This window comes from Scophthalmus maximus, chromosome 14 (genome assembly GCF_022379125.1).
Source record: "Scophthalmus maximus strain ysfricsl-2021 chromosome 14, ASM2237912v1, whole genome shotgun sequence".
Lineage (NCBI taxonomy): Eukaryota > Metazoa > Chordata > Actinopteri > Pleuronectiformes > Scophthalmidae > Scophthalmus > Scophthalmus maximus.
In genome coordinates, this window is record NC_061528.1 from 9,473,487 (window position 1) to 9,494,901 (window position 21,415).

Consider the following 21,415-nt stretch of genomic DNA (forward strand, 5'->3'; position numbering starts at 1 on the left):
CGCCGTGAAACAAAATTTAAAAATCACTTGACTCAACACAATAATCACCAGGTTGTTTTTCTAAACCACTTACCAATTTGTAGCATCGTGGTCGAGACCAGCTGTAATCACTGACCCGTGGCGCGCACACGCCATTCAGACATCTGAATACAGGATGAGCAATAGCGGGAGGAAATGGTTAGTGAGTCAGTGTAGTAGGGCGACAACAATGTTTTAAAAAGTAAAATGAAGACAGTACTGAAACATTAGAAACACTGTTTTATTGTGTGCAATTTCAATTTTCATCTCCTGTAAATCATAATCACTTATTTAAAACTAAGCAAGTGCAAATTCACTGAGATATTATCTTTAACAAAGAAAGGTTTGTTTTTTTAAAACCCTACACAAAGATAAATAATTGAATACACAACTACTAAACTTCATATTATTAATCAAAGTAAAAACTGCTACATTTTCACAGCAACAACACAGCAAATTTCAAGTGAGAAATTTGATATTACACTAGGAAAAAAAAACACTTCAGTTTTCAGTTAATGTGCCACGAATTGTAAAACTCCTGCCCCAAGGTCCCTGGTGTTAATCAGAATCATTGCCATTAGATGACACTTTTCATTTCCACCTCACTGTTTTTTTCCTGAGCTGAGGTAGACATAAAACCACTATGGTCAAAGTGCAGGAAGACTTCAATAAAAGCAGTGCAATTACAAGGAATCAATAGTCTGATTAAGGCACAATAATTACTGAAAACACTGATGTCTCCTCTCGGCTTCTCCTTGTCTTGTCAAGCATTTTCCAAATAATGAAAAGAAAAAAAGAAAAAGACCCAAGTCCTGCAAAACAATGTATAATTTAAGCCACTAATAATTCATTGCACCAGGGTAAACATACCCAATGTCTGCACTCTGTTCTGCACCAGTGCAGGCCTGAAGCTACCCAAGAGGCCAGGACACACATACATAAACATTGTGGAGTGTAATCAATAAACAGCGATGCAGTCATATGCTGTCAATAGAGGCACAGCCTGCCTCCGATACTTGCCTCTTTGCCGTTCCAGACCAAGGGACAATGACAGTCAAAGGCGGCACACACTACACTACGTCTGCGGGAAGTCGAAGCACATTTGAATGCACAGTGACAGGAGCTAAGTACATCTGGTACTGGATTTGGTCAGTGACGGCCACAGCGACTCTCCAAACTGTCACAGGGACGTCTCAAAGATGACACAGATGTCCTTGGCACAGCGCACATCTGTCACTCGCGTTTTGTTCGCGTAAACCTGGAAGTGGATCAGGGGAGCGGTGTCACAGAATACAAGCACACAGTCCAATCTGAGCTACGATCTGTCATGGCGCGCTTCGTGACAGATCCAGTCAGAGCTGGGTGAAGGGATTTGTCAGTCACTGAAGCATGCAAAAGTGGCTTATTTACCCGCATAAACAACTGTGAAATTTGAGGCAGAGAATATCGGAGATAATCACAGAAATTATTTGTTCTATTTGACTTAATTTTCCCCAACAGCGGCTTTTAAGCTGTGCTGTGCGATGGTGTTTTTTTAAACTGTCTTGGAAGATATCAGTGTTTGCTTAAAGTGGCTGCAAAATTGTTTATACAAAGAGGCTCTGGCAGAGCAAAGATTTCAATAACGCAAAGTTTGTGGAAAAAGAGGCAAAACATGTAAAAACAGGTTGGCCACAGCTGTACAGATGCACTGTCTACTCTGAGATTCTCTTTCAGCGTGGACAAAGGAGCTAGAGGTCGATATCAGATTATTGAATGTATTTAAACCTTGACTGACAACTATAGAAACTTGACACACAACATGTGGACCATCTCACTATTTAATAAGTGGTGCTAGACAGTTATGGATGCTGCAGTAATCTGATCTAAGGGGAGCACCATACAATAAAGAAAGGAAAACGTAAGGGCTTGAACAATGTCACTAGCAATCCGCCAGTGTGCAGGGTAAGACGATACCAAATAATACCACAGTGTGCTGAGTCTTTGAAATCAGTATTTTACTCATTTCACTCCTCTGGCTGAGAAGATACAGTTCCGCTGATAAATTTGTGCGAGGGACAGAGAGAAAATGAAATGATGCCTACTTTTTCTTATTTCACAAAGACCTGTTTGAAGTTGCAATACGGTATCTGTAGTCCCAGACAGATGCACATAAAATGGAATTGAACAATGAATAGCCGGCTCTTATCTGCTCAGTGTCTGAAGGGGGAAATACATCACAAATGAATTTCACAGGGAAAAAATATGGACATTCTCTATTACTGTAATCCCCATAGAAAGTTTATCCCGAATCACGATGAAGTTAAACCCAATATTTCAAAATAGATATAGTGCAAAGAAAGCTTTTTTCTAGAATCATCTCTAAAATGATCTCAAAATTACATTATGAGGAAAAAAGATTATACGGAGTCTCTGTGATAGAAATCAATGGATGTGAATCTACAAAGGGACAATTCCTCTCTTGAAATTAATGTTAGGTCGTCGCAATGCTCCAAGTAGGCACTTTAAATTAAAATGGTAATCAAGTGTCTTTGCATTGTCAGGGTTATGCACATCATCTATTGCCTGACTGTATTATTTCGGAGGTGAGCAATGGAGTCTGGAGTTAAAGGGAGAGTCTGGGATTACGTGTGCCACGACTGGACTCAGTTCAGCGACAGCCCCGTCCTGGGACAAAGGTGGGTGTGGTTACCTGTTTGGCTGTGTGCAGCAGTGAGGCGGCCTCAGCTCTGCCCGTCTGTTGGACCATCTGGTAAAAAATCCCATCCTGGTTCTGCAGCAGCACATACGGCTCGTCACACTCCCGGATCCTGCCAGCATCCAGAACCTGCAATCATGCCCACAATGCTGGGTGTGGGTGTGCGAAGGTGAAGCGACGCCACCTGTATACTTTACTTCGGACAAAACAGACATTTCAGCTGTTTCACTGCTGAGTGATGCATGCAGACAGTGTGAGATGAATGGGGAAACAGTAGTTCTCTGCACCTCTGCACCCTCCACTTTACGTGACTCATGCAACAAGCAAACACCGGCGCCTTTCTCCGCTCGACAGGGACTCGGACAATGAGCGCAACCCTTTCGCAGTGTGAACGTCTACTACGCTGACTCTGACAGACTGAAGACTTAGTGATTTAGCCATGTATTTATCCGGGCATTTCAGGAGCTCAGGGGTGGTCCTCAGTCAAATCCAACAATCACACCTTCAAGACACCGTTGAAAATCACCATCATTTCGGCATCATCACATGCTATGTAAACCGTACAAAGAAAAGTGTTGATTCAAGCAGTTTACAAAAGACTGCAATTATATCACAGACAAATTTTGACAAGCTCGAGCCCCTTTACAGCAGCGATGGGCAGTTTGTTATCATTAAAGCTCAGTTCCAGGGAGTGTTTGACGTGAAAGGCTGACTTCTGCAGCTGCCGTCATAATCAGCAGTTTAGGAGCAGGATACTAGGAGAAAAAGTCTGTATCTTGGAAATCGCTGTGTGTCTGAGTATGGCACGGTTTCAGATTTTGAGAGGGCGATTCAGGTGTGTCCCAATTTAGTCTCCCCGGGGTGCGCGACAATCTGGGGGCATTTAACACGAGTGTAAGTGTGAAACAGTCCCCCGCCGTGCGATATTTGACTTTTCTCAGTGACCGTGCAGCCACCAGGTCGTGCCCCGTCCTCCGTAGGCACTTAACAAATGTCGCCACAAATGGCACTAATTGGCACCTCTGCGGGCAGCGGCGGGAAAGGGCCAAAGATCAAGTGGCACGAGTGCACGGCTCGACGAGAGGCAATGCTGTGAGGGAGAAATCGGCCCAGCTGTTGCAAAAACAGGGGCAAGTGAATTAAAGTTCTGTTAACGCTGTGTGATAAGCCTCTGACAATTTTAAAAAGAGGTGTTTATAAGCTCTGAATCTCAGATGTAAGTGAATACAAGGCGCCCATTCTTTTCAGGCTCCTTCACGTCACACAGAGTGAAATAGGAGCTCAGTGTGTCGTAGTTGTTGAGGGTTTTCTTAAAGTTTGTGACACCTCAAAATATCGGGAAGTAGTTGGGGGGTGGGGGGGATCTATCATGAAAGTATTTCCCAATAACTGAATACCAAGGGTGGTGAGTGGTATCGTTTTATAATAGTGACTGAGGCGCAGTGGAAATTTCCTTACTTACCAGTATTCTGTCACAGTCAATGATAGTGTTGAGCCTGTGAGCGATGGTGAGGACCGTGCACTCCTGAAACTTGTCCCGGATAGTCTGCTGGATGAGGCCGTCAGTTCTAAAGGAGAAAGGGAACACAACACCTCAGCACAAAAAAACCTCTCTTCCTATAGAGCCTTGGGCAGGGATTTTACTCGACACGGAACAATGGCTCATCAGCAGCAAGGTATGTGCAGCAGTAGGCACAATAATAAAGGATATGACAGCTCCGCCAGCTTACAAAGACAGATTCAGGTTTATTTTGACTTGTGATTTTGCCCTATATGACTAGCATGTTTTATAATTGTTTCTCATTATCGTACACATTGATTACCACATGTTTCGCGATAATAGTTTAATTGTTTAATGTAGGTAATGACAGAATTATCAATATATCACATGGATGTTCTGATCAGAACAGACACTTTGAGAAGTAGACTGATCTTTTCATGAGGTGTTTATTTCACTAATGTGCTCCTGATATATTTACACACACATTCTTAAACTGTTATTTCTGTTTGATTTACTTTAAAGGGAATGGAACCTTTGTTCAATTCAAATAAAAGCACCCGTCTTGAGGTGCACTAGCGACATTAAGGAGTTGACCTCTAATATTGATGTCAAATGTTTTTCCTACATACTCCAGTGTCCCCTGACCTTGGGTCCACATTGGCCGTGGCCTCATCAATAATGAGGATGCGGTTCTTGCGGAGGATGGCCCGTGCCAAACACACCAGCTGCCTCTGGCCCACGCTGAAGTTGGAGCCCGACTCCGTCAGCACCGTCTCCAGCTTATTGGGCAGCTCCTCTACCACGGCCTTCATCTGCACCTGTGGAGAGGGAGAGCAGAGCCCCAACCCTTCATTACTCCTGCATAAAGGCTTCCTGTGGGGATGTCTTTAAAGAGCCATCCAAACACACCCATTAACCGCCTGGCACAATGCAGGGCCAGGTCCACTGATGACCTTGGCCAGTGCTCTCTTGTGGCCAGCCTCTAGCTTTAATCCAGGCCACCAAACCCATTCAGAGGCAGGACCAGGAGCTGAAGCCCTTCACTGTGGGGGGAGCCTTCATCCTGGTTGGCCTGACTGCCCAAACACATCTCCCCCAGCACTTTCAATGGTTCCCAGTTACAAGCCGCACATTGAGCTGGGCCCCATGGCCCTAATGGGATTTCCCCCCATGACTTGTGGCGAGCAGGGAGGCTGAATGGCAGCATTGTACAGGGGGACAGAGGGATCCCCCCTGGGCTGGCGAGGGGGAATCATTCAGAACCACGCTGGAGTACCTCTTGGAGTGCATTCCACAGGTCCTCATCTGTGTGCTGCCTGAAAGGGTCCAGATTCTTCCTCATGGTGCCCGTGAAGAGAACTGGGTCCTGTGGATAAATGGATATAGAAAGAGAAGGCCGTGGCCAGTTAAGATAATGACAAGGGGGAAGATGTATGAAAGGGTTAAGACAGGCTTCATAGAGCGCCGCTAGTCAATGTGTGAGGGGAAGATGCTCACAAAGGGCTTGCTACACTCAGGAGCTCCATTCAATGGTCTGAGCGACTATTCTTGAATAAGTTGATCTTTTTACTCGGAAAACCAAAGCCTGGGCACTGGTCTTGGTGGAGAATAGCTGTGCGAGGTTTGTCTGAATATATGACACAAAAAGTGCCACGCAATCACTGTTACAATACAAAGAATCTCTCATACAGTATCTGTATTAACAATGATAATGTCAAAACATCTGCCCAAATGCATCTGTCAATACGGGGGTTACCACATCATTTGATTGACCTCACGAAAGGCCGGCCTCAGATCTCAGACAGCTAGGATTTTTCTAAGATATGTATTTATGGTGAGCCACACACCTGTATCAAGGTTCAGCTGCACAGCCATCTTTAAGCGAGAGCATAAAGCTCTTTATTACAGCGCAGAGGAAAGAGCCCGCGAGTCTACAGGCACCGTTCCAACGTGCCACTCTGTTTGTGGCAAACCTGATAAACACCAGCAAGCCGGCATCTCCTCATGTCAGGATATTTATTCATAAATCCTACTCCAACGTTGAAGTGATTTACTGAAAATGTATGAGGAGTCTCTCAGGTCGACTGTCTCATTGCACAGAGCTGCAGCAGATAAGGTTTTTCATATGGCATCATTTTCACATTCGATTTATCAGTGAGCAAATACAGCTGGACTTTGAAACGTAACACATGTGTAGGACACTTTAAACAGTTATAAATGAGCACTTGAAACAAAACTTTAATGAGATGTGGCAGAGTACATCACAGCAATAGAGGTGACGCAGAGCAGCGTGCACGTCTCTTTCAGTAAAAACAGATAGGCTTCCATTGTATCCTCATCGCAGTCCGGGCAATGTGATAACTTCCAGCTTACTCAAGATATGAATCTGACCCCAAATCGTGATAGTAAATGTTCACCTGGCAACTGCGAGATTAGACCAGGAGTAAAAGTAAAGTGCACAATGGGTCTAAAAGGTTCAGCGTCCTGCATTAAGATTACAGAACTACTAGTCTGAGTGTGACTCACTATCCACTCCTTCATCTCTGCTCTCCTACAGCTCTGGCTCAAAGCCGGTGCTGTGACAGCAATACGGGGAAAAAGGGCGACATGCGTCCATGTGTGTGAGCGCTCAAATTTGTAACGCACACACCTCGAATACAAAATCGTGTCTCAACAAACCTTCATGTAGGTCAGAGGACTCAGGACTAACTGCTCAATTTCTATATATATATATATATATACACACATCTTTCAGGACTTCATCCCTGCCACCTGTGACTTAGAAAATGTTCCACCTCCTTACTTCCAATGAGCTTTTCCCTCTGTCACCAAAACACCGCCTTGTCATTAAGCCAGCTGAAGTCCCAATTCAAACTAGTTTTGTGACACACTTTAATTGAGGATTCAATGTTGGGTCGGGGGGAAAAAAACTGCTTTCAAGCACAGCCTTCCATAGACCGATTATGTGCTCCACCAATTCTAAGCCCTCTGTTTGCTACAGAATTCATTTTTAGTAAGTCATTCCTGAGAATTCAATAGAAAATGAAATGGATCCTTTTTTTAATGCCATATGCTAATAAAAGCTTATCATAATCAAATCTGTGGGCGGCAAATAATGGAACTCCTCACTGGCAATGTATAGTACACATGTCACACTCAATATTCCACATGGAAATGTAAAGCAACTGGCAATTTACATCAAGATTCTTTTTCCCCCCCATGTGAAAGGCTGAATGAATATCACTTTATCTCTCACGTCTAGCAGAAGAATAAAGGGCTTTCAGATGAATTTGTACAAATGCAAGACACCTCTGTGTATATAAGTTTGTAAAACTAGGAGCGCGGCGCAGTGAAGCTTGACTCTTCTGAGGGTTGGTTTGACTTCATGTCATGAAAGTGCCATCCTGCATGTGACACAGATCGGCGTGCAGCTAAAAGTTCTGACTCGTAACCTGCCACATTGTGCACGTAACCCAACCTCCCTCTAGGAGAGACAGAGGGAGTAAACAAAATCCCATCAAACACACATCACATCCATCTCAAACTAGTGTGGACCAGGAAGTTCAACTTTATCTAAAGTAGTAGCAATGCCAGAAAGCCATCAAATCCCCCAAAAAAGAAGAAGCATTAATGAAACTGTTTTTGGGCATCTTGGCGTCACCCTGGAAATGTTTGCGACTTGGACTAAGTGACGGTGTACAAGGGGACTCTGACTGTGAAGATGGGGGAGACTTCGTCTAAGCAGCTTTCCCATGTTTGGGGGGTAGAGGGCTAATCCTCTGTCAGGGATGGGGGAACTGCTCTCTTCACATTACAGGCCGTGGGAGTCTTCTCCCTTCCCTCCACTCCGCTGACACTCACCCGCAGGCTGGCATTTTCTTAATGCCGTATCAGTTTCAACAAGCGGAAATAAAGTTAAACTGTCTCAAGGCATCCGTTTGTCTCACTCTCCGAAATCCCCTGAGTGATGACTGTAATTCTCCTCACTTGTTTTAGCTTTTTAAAAGCCAGGCGTGTAAAAAGAGCCAAAGCGTGAAGGTTTCTGTTACCAGTGTTCATCTGACATCTCTGACATTTCACAAACATGAGACATAACAGAACCTCACAGGAGGTGTCAAGGTAAAAGGCCAGTAGTTTTAGAAAAAAAAAATATGGATTGCTAAAATATTAACCTTGAATAAATGATGACATCTTTCTACTGAGACACAATAGCCGGGACTGTAGCAATTTAAAAGAGTCACCTGTGGTATTATGGACATTCTCTGGCGCAGAGTGTGCAGACCAAGTGACGAAGTCAGAAAATCATCAATGATTATTCTTCCCTCAGGTTCTGCCAGCCGGAACAAGGCCGAGATCAGGGAGCTTTTGCCAGCACCAGTGCGTCCAACGATGCCAACCTGCAGTGAAGAGATGATAGTTCTTTTAATATCTGTAAAAAAGAAAACTGAATTATCATTGTGCTCCTTCAGAATATTAAAGACAAGTGTTTATTAAAGGGGCAGTAAGCGATTCTATAGCAAAAGACGTTTTGTAAAAATCTGAGAATATTTCCTCACTGTCTGCTAGCTGTCGGGCCGGGTTTTCGGCTCAGCCCTGGCTCCGTCAATCGGAAACAAAATAGTGGTGCAGGCTGCACCGACATCACTGCGAGTGCAGTTTGTAAACATCACTCGTCGACACCTTAAGAGACCTGCTAGCGGGTAGTGCTGCAACGCCGCGGTTGTGGCCTAGTGGTTTGCGCGTCTGTCTGCCATACCCGAGGACCCAGCTTCGCGGCCCAGCCGGAGCAGGAAAATCACAGCAACACAGAGAGAGACAAGCTTTCTCCAAAATCCCTTACTTCTCCTTTAGTGTCATGTGTCATGACACTGAGGGACCATTTAGTATGGCCAACTACGATTGGGAACGAGAGACGACAAATCACGTTTTATGTTCATTCATAAGAAACCATGACCAGTCCAAAAGCAAACTGCTCACGGTTTCTTTCAACTTTTCAAACTGCTAGTAGAATCCAGTGAATAGCAATGGTCTCAATAATGGCACCATGAGCCAAATCATCACTTGTTCCGTTCATGTGAGGTGCCGATGGCACACACCGCCGCCTGCCAACATATAGGCCTGTCATATGCCACTACACAGCCAATGGGCAAACCTTTGTTTAGACAGGGGATTACCAACCACATAGCTTGCATAACAAAGAACCGCTGTGCTCATAACATGCCAACACACAGAGAGGGTGCACCACACCTCTCGCACACAGTTTTTTTTTCTCTCCCCTTTTTGCCCAGTTAAGTTCAAGGGTAGAAAGGCTCGAGATGTACAGGACTTTGTTGTTTTTTTTTTTAGTTAGTGACCCTGAGTGAGATTAAATCTAGATAAGACTGCAGAATGGGCTGAAACTGTTGGCATTAGAGACAGAAGAACAGACCACTGGATGTCTCTACTGAGCCCTTGTAGGACACATCATTTTATCCCAAACCAAACTGACAAATACGGACAGTAAAATGTGATAAAGCTGCGGTAAGAGGGCACAGATATGACTAAAGCCTCTCAGATATGACTAAAGCCTCTCATGACTGAGCTACAGGCATTCCACTCAGGTCGTAGCACAGTTGAGAAAGTTTAGATGTTTGTCGTGAACATAGATGCTCATGCTGAATGTGCTAGACATATTTCTCATGCAAGACAATGGGTCATCCATTCCCAGCTGAAGTCACATCGCTGTGTGCTCGCGGACAAGTTGTTTCATTGTCTAAGCCATCACTCGTATTTAGAACATGTTCTAATCCAAAAAAAATGATCCCTACTCTCATATTAACCATTAGGGGAATACACAATCTCATTTTTTCCAACACATGACTGACTTTTACAAGTGTTGTATGATCAGATCAGAACATGAAAAGGGAATGAACATTGATAAAAGATGTGAGCCCAGAGCCTTTGTATAGATCCTCCACCTCAACCTGCCACATAATAACGCCACACTACTTCCTGATTGGCAGTGAATGCAAACAAGGTCACTTAAAGCCATTTCGACAAATGACGAATATTTGAAACCGTGTTCGGCGTGGATGATTCACACGTTCCTTGGCGTTCGTTATTTAAGAATATAAAAGAAAAGGTTTGATATACCACCCTTTTCTCTTATTTCAGACAAACCCACCATTCATGTATTGCATTATGAAATGTAAAAGTGTGGACTGTGCATTATCGATCTTGGTTTTCGGAGCCTTGGAGATAAATATTATGCCCTTCGTAAACCATTTCTTTCTAAACAGCGTAAGGTCAAATGAGGTGTTTGCGGCGAGTTGTGTGCTTTTATATGATTATGAATGTATATTGTACTGTAGATGGTAGGTGCAGGTTTCCTTGTGAAAGGGTGTCAGGGGAACTGTCAGGATGCACAAAGCCTTTCACCCCCATGGCATGCTGCAGAGATCCCTCCCATGGGCTGTCAGAGCCAGGGACTCTACACTTATCAACCCATCCATTGTGAAATCAGCCGCCCTGGCCAACCATAGCCATGCAAAATACACCCCCTGCATTAAACACAATTTCAATCATCCTCAACCATCTCCCTCTGCCTTCCCCTCTCTCTTTCTGCGCCCCTCTACCTTGGCCTCTTCTCTCTCTATAGTGAATAAACTGTTGTCGCCATCAGGTAGCTCAAAATGCAAATTGGGAACAAATGGATCCACTTGAACAGTCTTAATTGCATGATATGTATTCCATGAATCACAAATGGTATAGTTCTCCAGATTCAGCAGCACAATATCCTGTCCCCTTTAATAATGGATTTGAGAAATAATGCCACACAAAAAAGAATCACACCACACCTTCTACACAAGCTGCATATCAACCCAATTCATGGACTGTGCACACCAGTGAGCATGCACAGGTGGGAATAAAGACAAGAACCTTTTCTCTGGATGTGAAGACAACACTCAGGTTCTTCAGGACCAACGGCTCGCTGGCACTGTAAGAGAAGTTGACTCTGTCAAATGTGATGGAGCCATTCTTCGGCCAGTCTTGTGGAGGCTGTTTGTCTGTCTCCCATGGCGCTTCGCTCTCCAGCTCCGCATACTCAACCACTCTCTCCACAGACGTCATCTACAAAAAAAAGGCAATTTACTGAAAAATATTTAACTGAAATCTATGGAACATTTCAGAGAAGAAATCATAAATAATGGGATAATAAATAATGGGTTTATTGGCAATTTTATTTTAGTGGTTAATACACAGTGGCAAGAAAATGTAAGTGAAACCTTAAGGAAAATGTGCATTTGTGTATAAATCTGTCTTAAAAAAATATGGTGTGATTTTCATCTACATTACAATTAAAAACAAACCCAATCAATGCCTGCAATAATAACACCCAAATCATTGTATGGTTCTTGTCCATGTAGAATTTGTACATCATTAAAACACAGAGCAGGTTGGAAAAAGTATGTGAACCCTGAGGCTGACAACAAAAGAACCAGTCCAGTCATTGAAACAAGACTGGAGGTGTTTTGACTAATGAAAACAATAAAACATTTTGAGTTTAATATCCACAACAAGCGTCAGCTGATGCAAACAGAACGACAAGATCTCAGAACCCTTGTTTTATTTTCAGAAGCCATTTCCAGCTTTATACAGATCAACAATTCTTCACATGTATAAAGCTGGAAAAGCTTGAAGTCCTTTCAAAGAGTTTAGAAAATTAAGATATGTATAAGTCCCACAGTTCAACAAACTCTTGTCTATAATTGGAGATAATTTAGTAGAGGATGCTGCTGCTGCTGCCCGCCCCCAAAAAAACAACCAAAACAAAGCAAGTCTGACATGATGCACTGAGACTCCAAAACTTCTGGGAAAATGTTTTGTCCAATGATTAAACTAAGGCTGAATTGTTTGGGAGGAACACGCAGCGCTTCATATTGCATAAAAATGGCACTGCATGCCTACACGAAAACATCATCTCAAAGTACGGTGAAGGGGCTGGACAGCTTGCCGTCATGGAGGGCAAAATAAATTCCTTTTGGGGAACGCAGCAGGACACTGACCCTAAACATGGAAGTAAATCTACTACAGAAAGAAAGAGAAAATCCACCTTTTGGAATTTGCCCAGTCCGAGCCATGACCTCAACCCAATAGAGATTCTGTGGAATGACCTCAACAGAGCAATTCACACCAGATATATCACAGGAGTGTGGCTGAGATGAGGCAGTTCTGGAGGAAGAATGGTCCAAAATTCATCCTGAACATTCTGCAGGTCTGACACAAAGCTACCAGAAACTCTTTGATGAGGTTATCGATGCCAAAATACGTTCAGTGAATTCGTTAAATCCAGGGGTCCCCTTACTTTTTCCACCATCACAGGGAAAGTATAGAGTGGGTGCTCAATAAAGACACCAACGGTCGCAATTGTTGATGTGTTATCAGCTGTAGCACATTGTGCATCTGTCTGTACTTCGACGAAGATCAGATCATGTCTTATGATAAATGAATGCAGAAAAGCAGGTCATTCCCACGGATTCACACACCACTATAAACCGCAGTTTAAGTGTTCAAATGCAAATGTCCTCACCATGTTCTCGATCTCCGCACTCTGTCTGACACCCCACTGAAACATGCCCGTGAGTGTAACGGCATAAGACAGAGCCAGACCCACTGCACCAGGCTCCAACCCTGTAATATCAGTGAACATGCAGTCACACCATTATGAGCTTACCATTACGGTGTCACCAATGATGTCTCAGATGTCAATAATGTGTCACAACTTCAATCAGAAACCCATACAGTACCATCCCTGAGGTAGATGCATCCAAAAGCAGTGATGGTGACAAAAACGGAACAAATTCCGTCAAGACGCACGGCGAACCAACGGGAAGTAGTCAGGAATAGGAACCAGGCCTCTGTTAACAAACACAAGCACAAAGATAAAACACATTATTTGTATGACCTGTATAACAACATTGGTGCTGAATGGCTTTGAATGTGTGTGAAAAAACTTAAGAGCAAGAATTTTGGGCTATTTAACTGAAATATAGTCTTTCACCTGAGTGAAGATCCTGATATTTGTCAAACATTTGCTGGAACCGTTGCTGAACCTTGAATGCACGGATCGTGCTCAGGCCTTGGAGAGAGGACGAAAGGTGCGAGAAGACGGGACTCCGAGCTAAAGGAATCGGAAACACACCAACGTCAACCACCTGTTGACATTTAAGCAAAAAAAACCAAAACACAGCTATCTATGCATTTAGCTCCATAGTCAAATTTTCAACCCAAACACTTTTTTTATTCTACACTAAGCGCATGAACATTCTCAACATCCATTTTTAACTTGGAACATATTTGCTTCCAAGCATCATATATTTATAACCAAATGCTTCTACTGTGTGTTACAATGCATAAAAACATCAGACAGTCATAATCGAAAATGCAGAGCTGCCATGTTTTGAGGTGTTCTACTTCTAATCAATCAACAGTGTGTGCCGTATGTGTAGTGCGTCATGTAAGAATTAAATGTCCCCCTGAAGCCAATCAGTTTTAATTCAAGGTTGCGACAGAGTGGTCTTTGGTTTCTATTTGTTAGTTTTACAAAACCAAAGACAAAAACCTAAATGTTTCCTCTGAGGTTTTTGATAGACTGTTTGTTCTTTATCATGATGGAACCAGTTGGCCAATGTGCATTTGGGCTCCCAGCCTAGAATAAACAAAGATAAACTAAAGCCTGCAGTGGCCCAGTCATGCACATTTGGCATTTTTTCCATTGTATGTGATGTCATGAACTCCCGTCTCTTGAGGAAACTGCGTGTGGCCGAGCCATAGGCTACCGCCACCTTTGGCCTTTATGCTAATGACCACGACTTTCCTCAATGGTCTATTAGCATTCCTGTGGTCTACTTTTGTCTTTTGGCTCAAATGGACATGTCCACGCCCCCCCCCCCCATACAAAAACATTTTACTGGTAGACTCTAGGCGCTTGATGTCCCTGGAGGTTTGCAGGAAGTAGCATCTCAGAAACAGGAAAACAACGAGAAGAGGGACAATGGGTATAATGATCCAAGGCATGATGACTGCAGCAACGGCGACCACTCCAGTGACTTGGAGAAAAACCTGGGACAGAGGGGGAAAAGATGTGAGCACAATATTAATTCAAGTCAGAATCAAAAGCTCTGCTGCTGCTGCTGTGTGGGCCACCACTGAACAAGAGCAACTCTTTCAGCACTATTTGTGTGCGACCGAAACGGACACAGAGAAAGGTAACAGCAGGTTGTGGGACTGAGCTTATGTGACTCACAGTGTGAAAGGAAAACGATCGCAGCGCTAATTCTCACTTAGTAACAGGTGAGAATTTACCACTTGGCCAATGCAGCTCATATCCGTGGCTCCCCTGGGCTTTCCCTTCAACACTTCTGGCCCGGTGAGCCTCCCTGGCAGAGCAGCCAGCCAACAGGCATGGCCACAGTGACTGGCAGAGAGCTCTGGGAACCACACTGTGGGTGTCTGATACATCACGCTCACACCACACAGCCCTCAACAACACAGTGACTCATCACCTGTCTTAGTCGCTCTGTGACACATCGAGACCAGGATACCAGAGCTGCCCAAAAAGGATTGGAGGCAATGAGTCTGACAACAGCAAGGCACCCACACTTGCACTTGTGTTTAGAAAACTGGAAGAAAAAAAATGATAAAGTATCCTGAGGGCTATCAATACTAAAGACACAATTGTTTTACAAAAGCCCATATGTGGTGGCAGTGACTTTACTTGAGTACTTAACTTTGATGCAGCTTATCATTCGACTTCATTGCATTTCAGAGGGAAATATACTTTTTACTATATGATGATTCATTATAGACAAAACAGGTCCAATATTAAATAAAGTATATAAAGTTAAAATGCTGGAAAGCCAATAATGTAACAGATTTGATAACCACACACATTTTTGAACTTGACATTTTTCTAACAGTATTTCTCTTCTTTATTTCAAATTAAATTGGGAAGGCAGGACTTCAACTTGTTGAAATGTTAAACAATACTTGATATGTATACTTTGAATGCAGGACATGTGTTGGAAAGCACCGTCTGCCATATGTTTGAGACCAATCCTTCGTAACCAAAAGCTTAGCCGTGTTACATATTTCATATCCCGATAGGTAGATGATAAAATTGAAGCCTCACACCCTGAAATTAGACACATGCTGAGAAACGATTCATAAGACATGGAGATTAGGATCGTGAGGTTACCTTCAGTGGTCTCAGACTGGCCCCCGAGAGATGAAAATTTAATTTAGCACCTTAATTACAGATGTTATCTGCCACTTAAGCACACATTTAAGCATGATCACTTTCAGTGTAGTTTTACGATGAAAAGCCACTCAATCCCATTTGCAGCTCAGATAAGAGGGTATTACTAGTCGAACCATTGCCACAGTGCAGCCACCACAATCAAACAGTAAGCGGAAGCTACTGAGCACAACTGATCCCAAGAATTTCACAGTACATAAGTTTCAATCTAAGTCTTGATGGAAGGCTACCAGACTGCAAAGTGAGATGGTGGCACATGGGCCATTACTGCATGTTATCCATCCTTCCCCCGAGGGGATCAAATATTAACTGAACAAATGTCTTCTCACACTGTTTTCTCTTTCACTCTCCTGCTGCCGGTCGGCGACACAGTGACACTGCTCATTCATGTTGGCTAGTTGGTTAATTTGAATTCTAATTGGGCCCATTTCAGCAGGGGCCACGTAGGTCCGAGCTCGGCCGGCTTATCTGACAGCAGGGTCATCTGAGGGGACAGAGGAGGAGCAGGAACCATTAGATAGGAGTCTTGCCTCCTCCTGCTCCCCAGGGCCTCTGTCGCCAAGGCCCTGTTTGATGTGATCCATTTGCGTGGTCTGGCGCTTATCATGTTAGCATCGGGAACACCGCGGCCCCCACCCACACTACACACAGATGACTCAGATAAATGATCCATACGAGCGTAGACTTCACCCCCCCCCCGGACCACATCCATATCTCTTATGAAACCACACAGGAACAGAAAACTCCCAAAGCCACATCCCGCTGCAACATAGAAGTGGATAAAAGGATGAAAGGTTTTGTGTACAAACAGTTTAAATAAAGAATTAGCGCAAATTGCTCTTTAGCCAGAAAAGAAAGCTACCGCACGCATGTGATTCAATCATTCAAGCAAACTGGGCACAATGCTGTGTGCAAAGGCCATTCAGATCTCTGCTGACCCTAATTGCTTTATTTTCTCAATGATTCTATCAGCTCTTTGATGTCCAAATAAATGTAGAAAATTGAAGTTAATTGCTATATTTTTGTTCAGCAATGATAGCAACTGTTGTTCCGCAGCAGAAAATAAACACTTCCCTTTAATTAAACATCCCTCTGGACACAGGGAATCAGTACGCTTTTTTACAAGCCCTTTTTCATCCTCCCTTTATTTATTGTCAGTGTGCAATATTTGCCACTGGGAAAGACGCGAAAACAAAACAGGAAATGGGGGGAATGCATGGTAGAGAAAATTCCTCAGGAGAAGTCCCTGTCACTGCTGGATTATTTTTTTTCCCCCCATTCCACACTTTCCGTGACAGAGCCGCACAATAAGTCGCAAGGGTCAGTGGTACTGAAACAAAACAGGGCTGTTCCAGTCAGGCTCTGGAACAATGGACGTGACCCGATCCATTCTGCTCCGTCTTTGGGCTTTATTTTAGCATTAAATGCCAAGATGCTGTGGCTTTTCTTTGGGAGAAATGACTGTGGACACCTCCTTCACATTTTCCCTTTCTGGGCCATTTTCACTTCATAAAGCTGCAGTCAATGTGTTTTGTGTGCGGTGAGGAGGGTCTGACACATACTGTGGTGGTCTCAGTCGCTGTCTACATTGGTGGCTCAAGTAGTCCAAGGATTAGGCCTTTGTGTGTTGTGAAAAGGTAAAAGAAGTCACTTATTTGGGCTCAGTCAAGCTGCTGATTTCCAACCCCATTTTGGAAATAAGAGAAAGGCTTTGAAATGCACTCTCTCTCTCTCTCCCTCTCTCTCTACTATTAATCACTGGTGTCCAGCAAATTCATTCATTCCGTCATTGCTCCTTTCTCTTTCTCTTCCTGTCGATAACACAAAAACCTTTTTTCTTCCCTCAAACACAGAAGAAAACAGCAATTCGCACAAAAGTGATAATTTTTTTTCTTCATACTAACATGAGGTGAGATCCCAGATGAGATTGAGACTTGAGTGTTACGTCAGTTCCCAGGCTCAAACGACCCCAGGCCTCGCCTGCACATCTGAGTCACAGCAGCTGAGGTGCTGGACCGCAGCATCTTGGAAGACCACACATACACACACGCACGGGAAGCTTTTGCTGGCCGAGGCTCGCCATCAAATGACCATGTGTGGTATTGCTTGTGTGGCCAGTTTAGCATACACACTCTCTCTCTCACACACACACACACACACACACACACACACACACACACACACACACACACACACACACACACACACACACACACACACACACACACACACACACACACACACACACACACACACACACACACACACACACACACACACACACACACACACACACACACACACACACACACACACACACACACACAATAGGGATTTCATGTGTTCTGGTTTATATTTACACTAATTTGATGAATAAGTGACTACAAGTATTTTTACAAGTTCATCTTTAGGCTTCTCACCTTTCTGTGCCACTTGTGTTTTTCCACCGTCCGCAGGACGACAATGGCCCTGTCATAAAACAATGGTCAAAGGGGATTTATGGCACAGCCTATATATTTCCACACAGGAGCATCTCCTGTGTTTCTCAGGCGGACCTGTGTAACGCCTGGAGCCGGTGCATTCTTCACCACCTCTGTCACCGTCGTGCTAAAGAAGCAGAGAAAGCCGGTGAAATCCCATCCTACAGCACTCACAGTTACGTCAGCAGTTCTCATATCCCACAAAGCCACTGAAGAGGCCTGACACACAATGTGCCACAATATACAGACTCACACAACCCACCCGCCAGTGTTCTTAGATAATAGCCATGCTCGCTTAGTGTTCGTGTGTGTGCCTCCTGTGCCTTTCTGTGCTGGGTCTGCGTCTGCAAAGACACTGCTGAATGTTTTCTCTCTCCGAATGTCTGTAGGTTTTACTGCCGTCAGTTACTGTACGATTTATGAACAAATGTCCACGCATGTTCCTACGACATTAACACGAGAGAGAGCAGCTGAAAAGTCCCACTTAAATGGAAGCAATTGTCAGCTGGTGTCTGAGCATAAACATCCTGACAGACTGAATTTGCATGGATGGTGGAGAAGACCTATGAATGTAGCTATGGACCCCACAGTCAGTGGTGTGACTTGGTCAAGAGCCTTCACACAAAATCCTCCGCTGAAAGACCCCTGAGCTCACCCCTCATTGTCCTGCCCTCCTCCTCTACGCCCTCTGTGAAAATAGAGGCAACCCAGGATTTAAAGGTCAAGTCCACACAAAAGCTGACAGTCCCAAAAGCCTGAGGTGTTTTTAATTGACATTTCTGTCTTTGTCCCCTGACCATAAAGAGGGGAGAGAAAGAGCCCTTTTCCCCAATATACTAAATTACTACTAAATGAGACCTGTGCAAAAAATCGGACTCCGGGGTTTAACCAGGTTCACCCAGCTTGAGGGAATCCCCTTGTTAGGCGGGTATGGGGGCAGAGCTGAGAGGCTGTGAAGTGCTTACTCCACCATAAAGGAGGAAGCTCTGGTGCAAATCCCCGCAGAGAAGCGCTCTCTCCCCATAGGGAGAGATAAACCAGTTAGGGCATTGTTTATGAAGTTTCACTTTATTCCCCAATGACAACCATTTAAACAATGACTATAGGGAAATGTCCCTCCACGAGTGAGCAACAATAGTCGGGATCAGCGGCTTTTCTGCGAGGCTAATACTTTGATAAAAAGAGTGAAAATCGTCCTTCCTGAAAGCATAAAAGACTGCTCCGTGAAAGACACCTGCAAAGAAGAGCAACAAAAAAGAAAGAGCACCAAAAGATGCCACCTCTGTCCACCATCACGATCACCTCCAACTTTCCGTGGCAGCGAAACACCAGCAGAAACAACAGCCACATTATATATATTTAGTCTTATTTCAACACTTTATTCTTATTATGTCACTTTTCACTGCAATATAGAAACGTACTTGAAATAATGTTGTGTCTCTTGTTTCTAATAACAAAGGGGATAAACAATATGGTGGAATGTATACGTCATATATGAAGCACTGTCCGTTTTCACTCATGACCTATTCTACTTTCCCTTTTTTTTGTTGGACCTTATGGGCCTTCCACAAAGTTATTATTTTACTCCGGCCATTATTCACCTTATTATCAAAATGAGGGGAACTATGGCAGACAAAAAGCCTTTGTGCGAATGATCTTTTGTGCTTTCAGCATTTAAGATGGCTTTTGTCTACTGTGAGATGGGTATCTGCCACAAACATCACTCAGGCATTGTGAAGGGGGGATTCGTTTTCAGCACGCCTTTGTTCTATTCTTTGGCCCAAACCAAGGAGCCACGCCTGCTCCTCTACCTCGAATTGTGCAGCGAACATTCCCTTCTTTGTGGCGCTAGGTGCATGAGCTGGCTCATCTCCTCAGGCTTTCGTGGGAGATGGCTGTCACCGTGGCAGGGTGGCATTCTGGTAACCCAACCTGGTCGTGCACCAGGGTGGCCCTTGGCTACCAGGCCTGTAAGGCCGTAGAACCGTAGGTAAAATTGTGCTAAGAGGAGTAAGTCCTGCTTCTGGATCTGTTCCAACTGACCTGTCCCCTTCCCCCTCGACCACGCTTCCAGCTCCGCTGCTGTACGCCTGCTGATCACACTTTTTCCTCTTTGACACTCAACACATCATCCTCGTCACCCTCCTCCTCCCCTCCCCACTGTTTTCCTCAACATCTGACCCAATCATCCCGTGGCCTTTATTTCCCCTTTGGTTTCTTTTCTGTCCCAATCACTTGCTTAGTAGTCTCCATACACATTCTCTGAAGATGCCGTTTCTGTTGTGTCACACTGGGGGAGCCACGCCCTCCAGCCTATGTGCACACTTTTATTAAATCTGTGCAGGCGCTGGGCCGCGCTGGCGGGTAATCCTACAGTAATTGTTTCCAGATTAGGGGACCCAGACCACAAAGCAGGTTTAGCCAGGCATGAAATGGCCTCCCCATGCTGCAGCGGCAGCGACCAAACCTGCCGAGGTGAGACTCACCTGGATAAAGTCCGCAAACGTCCACGGGAGCAGTGAGTCCAGGTAACCAATGTCCTTTGAAAACCTGTTGAGGATTCTCCCTGGGAAACAACACAACACAAATGAACAGATTAGATTTGATCGCAGTAGATCTCTGTATGATAGAAGCAGATATTTGACGGCAGATTTTTCCTTTATCGGTTATAAAGGTGCAAAACTTTTACAATAAGATTTGATACAGGAAAATTAGCCGATGTTTAATTGTGCAGTGCGAGAGAACACCAGAGGTATCTATTATGTGATGTAATTTGTAGATCTAACCAAAAACAGTCCTCTGTGACATTTGCAAGTCAAATACAAATATGCTTTATCCATTATGCACCCATAAAAAAAACAATGTTGTTTGTTTGAATTTCCTCCAGTCTCACTCGACTATTGAGCAACTGTTACCAAAGAACCTTTCGATTCAATAGAACAGAGCTACACGCCGAGCGTGATAACAGATGAAAAACACAGGCCTATCTAGATTAAACAATGAATCATTATTTGTCTAGCGTTTCATAGGAACTGCCCTACTCTCGGCTGAATACGTGAGCGAACCCTTTGTTTGCAAACAAAGGGGCGACAGAAGCTGCGTACCTGCCTTTATTTTCTGACGGCCAGTGTCGGTGACGTTAATTGAGTTGCCTCCAATCTGCTCAGGTGTTCATTATTTTTGGCTGCTGCTCCGCAGGTGCTGTGGCAGCCCTGTATTGTGGCTCCTTTAGTAACTTTGCTCCCCTGTTTGGATCCCACCGCACATAATATTACACTCCAGCTGCGTTCACACACTGTTTACTGCGGGGTCAGTGATAGCCAATACCCACACTATAGACAACGGCGAAAAGCAGGCGAGACAAAAAAAGGCTTTTCTCTATCTCTGCTTGTGAAGGAAGAGTCCGACAGACAGTACAGAAT

At 44.1% G+C, this 21,415-nt stretch overlaps 1 protein-coding gene across 3 annotated transcripts in view; it reads right to left on the minus strand.

The window, feature by feature from the left end:
* Positions 1 to 245: 245 nt before the first annotated feature.
* LOC118282588 (ATP-binding cassette sub-family C member 4) overlaps positions 246 to 21,415 on the minus strand; it is a 39,735-nt gene continuing 18,565 nt past the window's right edge. For all 3 annotated transcript variants that reach the window (XM_035603821.2, XM_035603819.2, XM_035603816.2), the window contains 12 exons: positions 20,480 to 20,559; positions 14,168 to 14,318; positions 13,258 to 13,377; positions 13,004 to 13,114; positions 12,787 to 12,887; positions 11,136 to 11,327; positions 8,459 to 8,614; positions 5,494 to 5,583; positions 4,863 to 5,035; positions 4,179 to 4,284; positions 2,711 to 2,845; positions 246 to 1,276 (listed from right to left, as the gene is read on the minus strand). In XM_035603821.2, the coding sequence (XP_035459714.1) occupies positions 1,199 to 1,276; positions 2,711 to 2,845; positions 4,179 to 4,284; positions 4,863 to 5,035; positions 5,494 to 5,583; positions 8,459 to 8,614; positions 11,136 to 11,327; positions 12,787 to 12,887; positions 13,004 to 13,114; positions 13,258 to 13,377; positions 14,168 to 14,318; positions 20,480 to 20,559 (1,493 nt within the window). In that variant the 3' untranslated portion in view covers positions 246 to 1,198. The remainder of the gene's footprint in view (positions 1,277 to 2,710; positions 2,846 to 4,178; positions 4,285 to 4,862; positions 5,036 to 5,493; positions 5,584 to 8,458; positions 8,615 to 11,135; positions 11,328 to 12,786; positions 12,888 to 13,003; positions 13,115 to 13,257; positions 13,378 to 14,167; positions 14,319 to 20,479; positions 20,560 to 21,415) is intronic.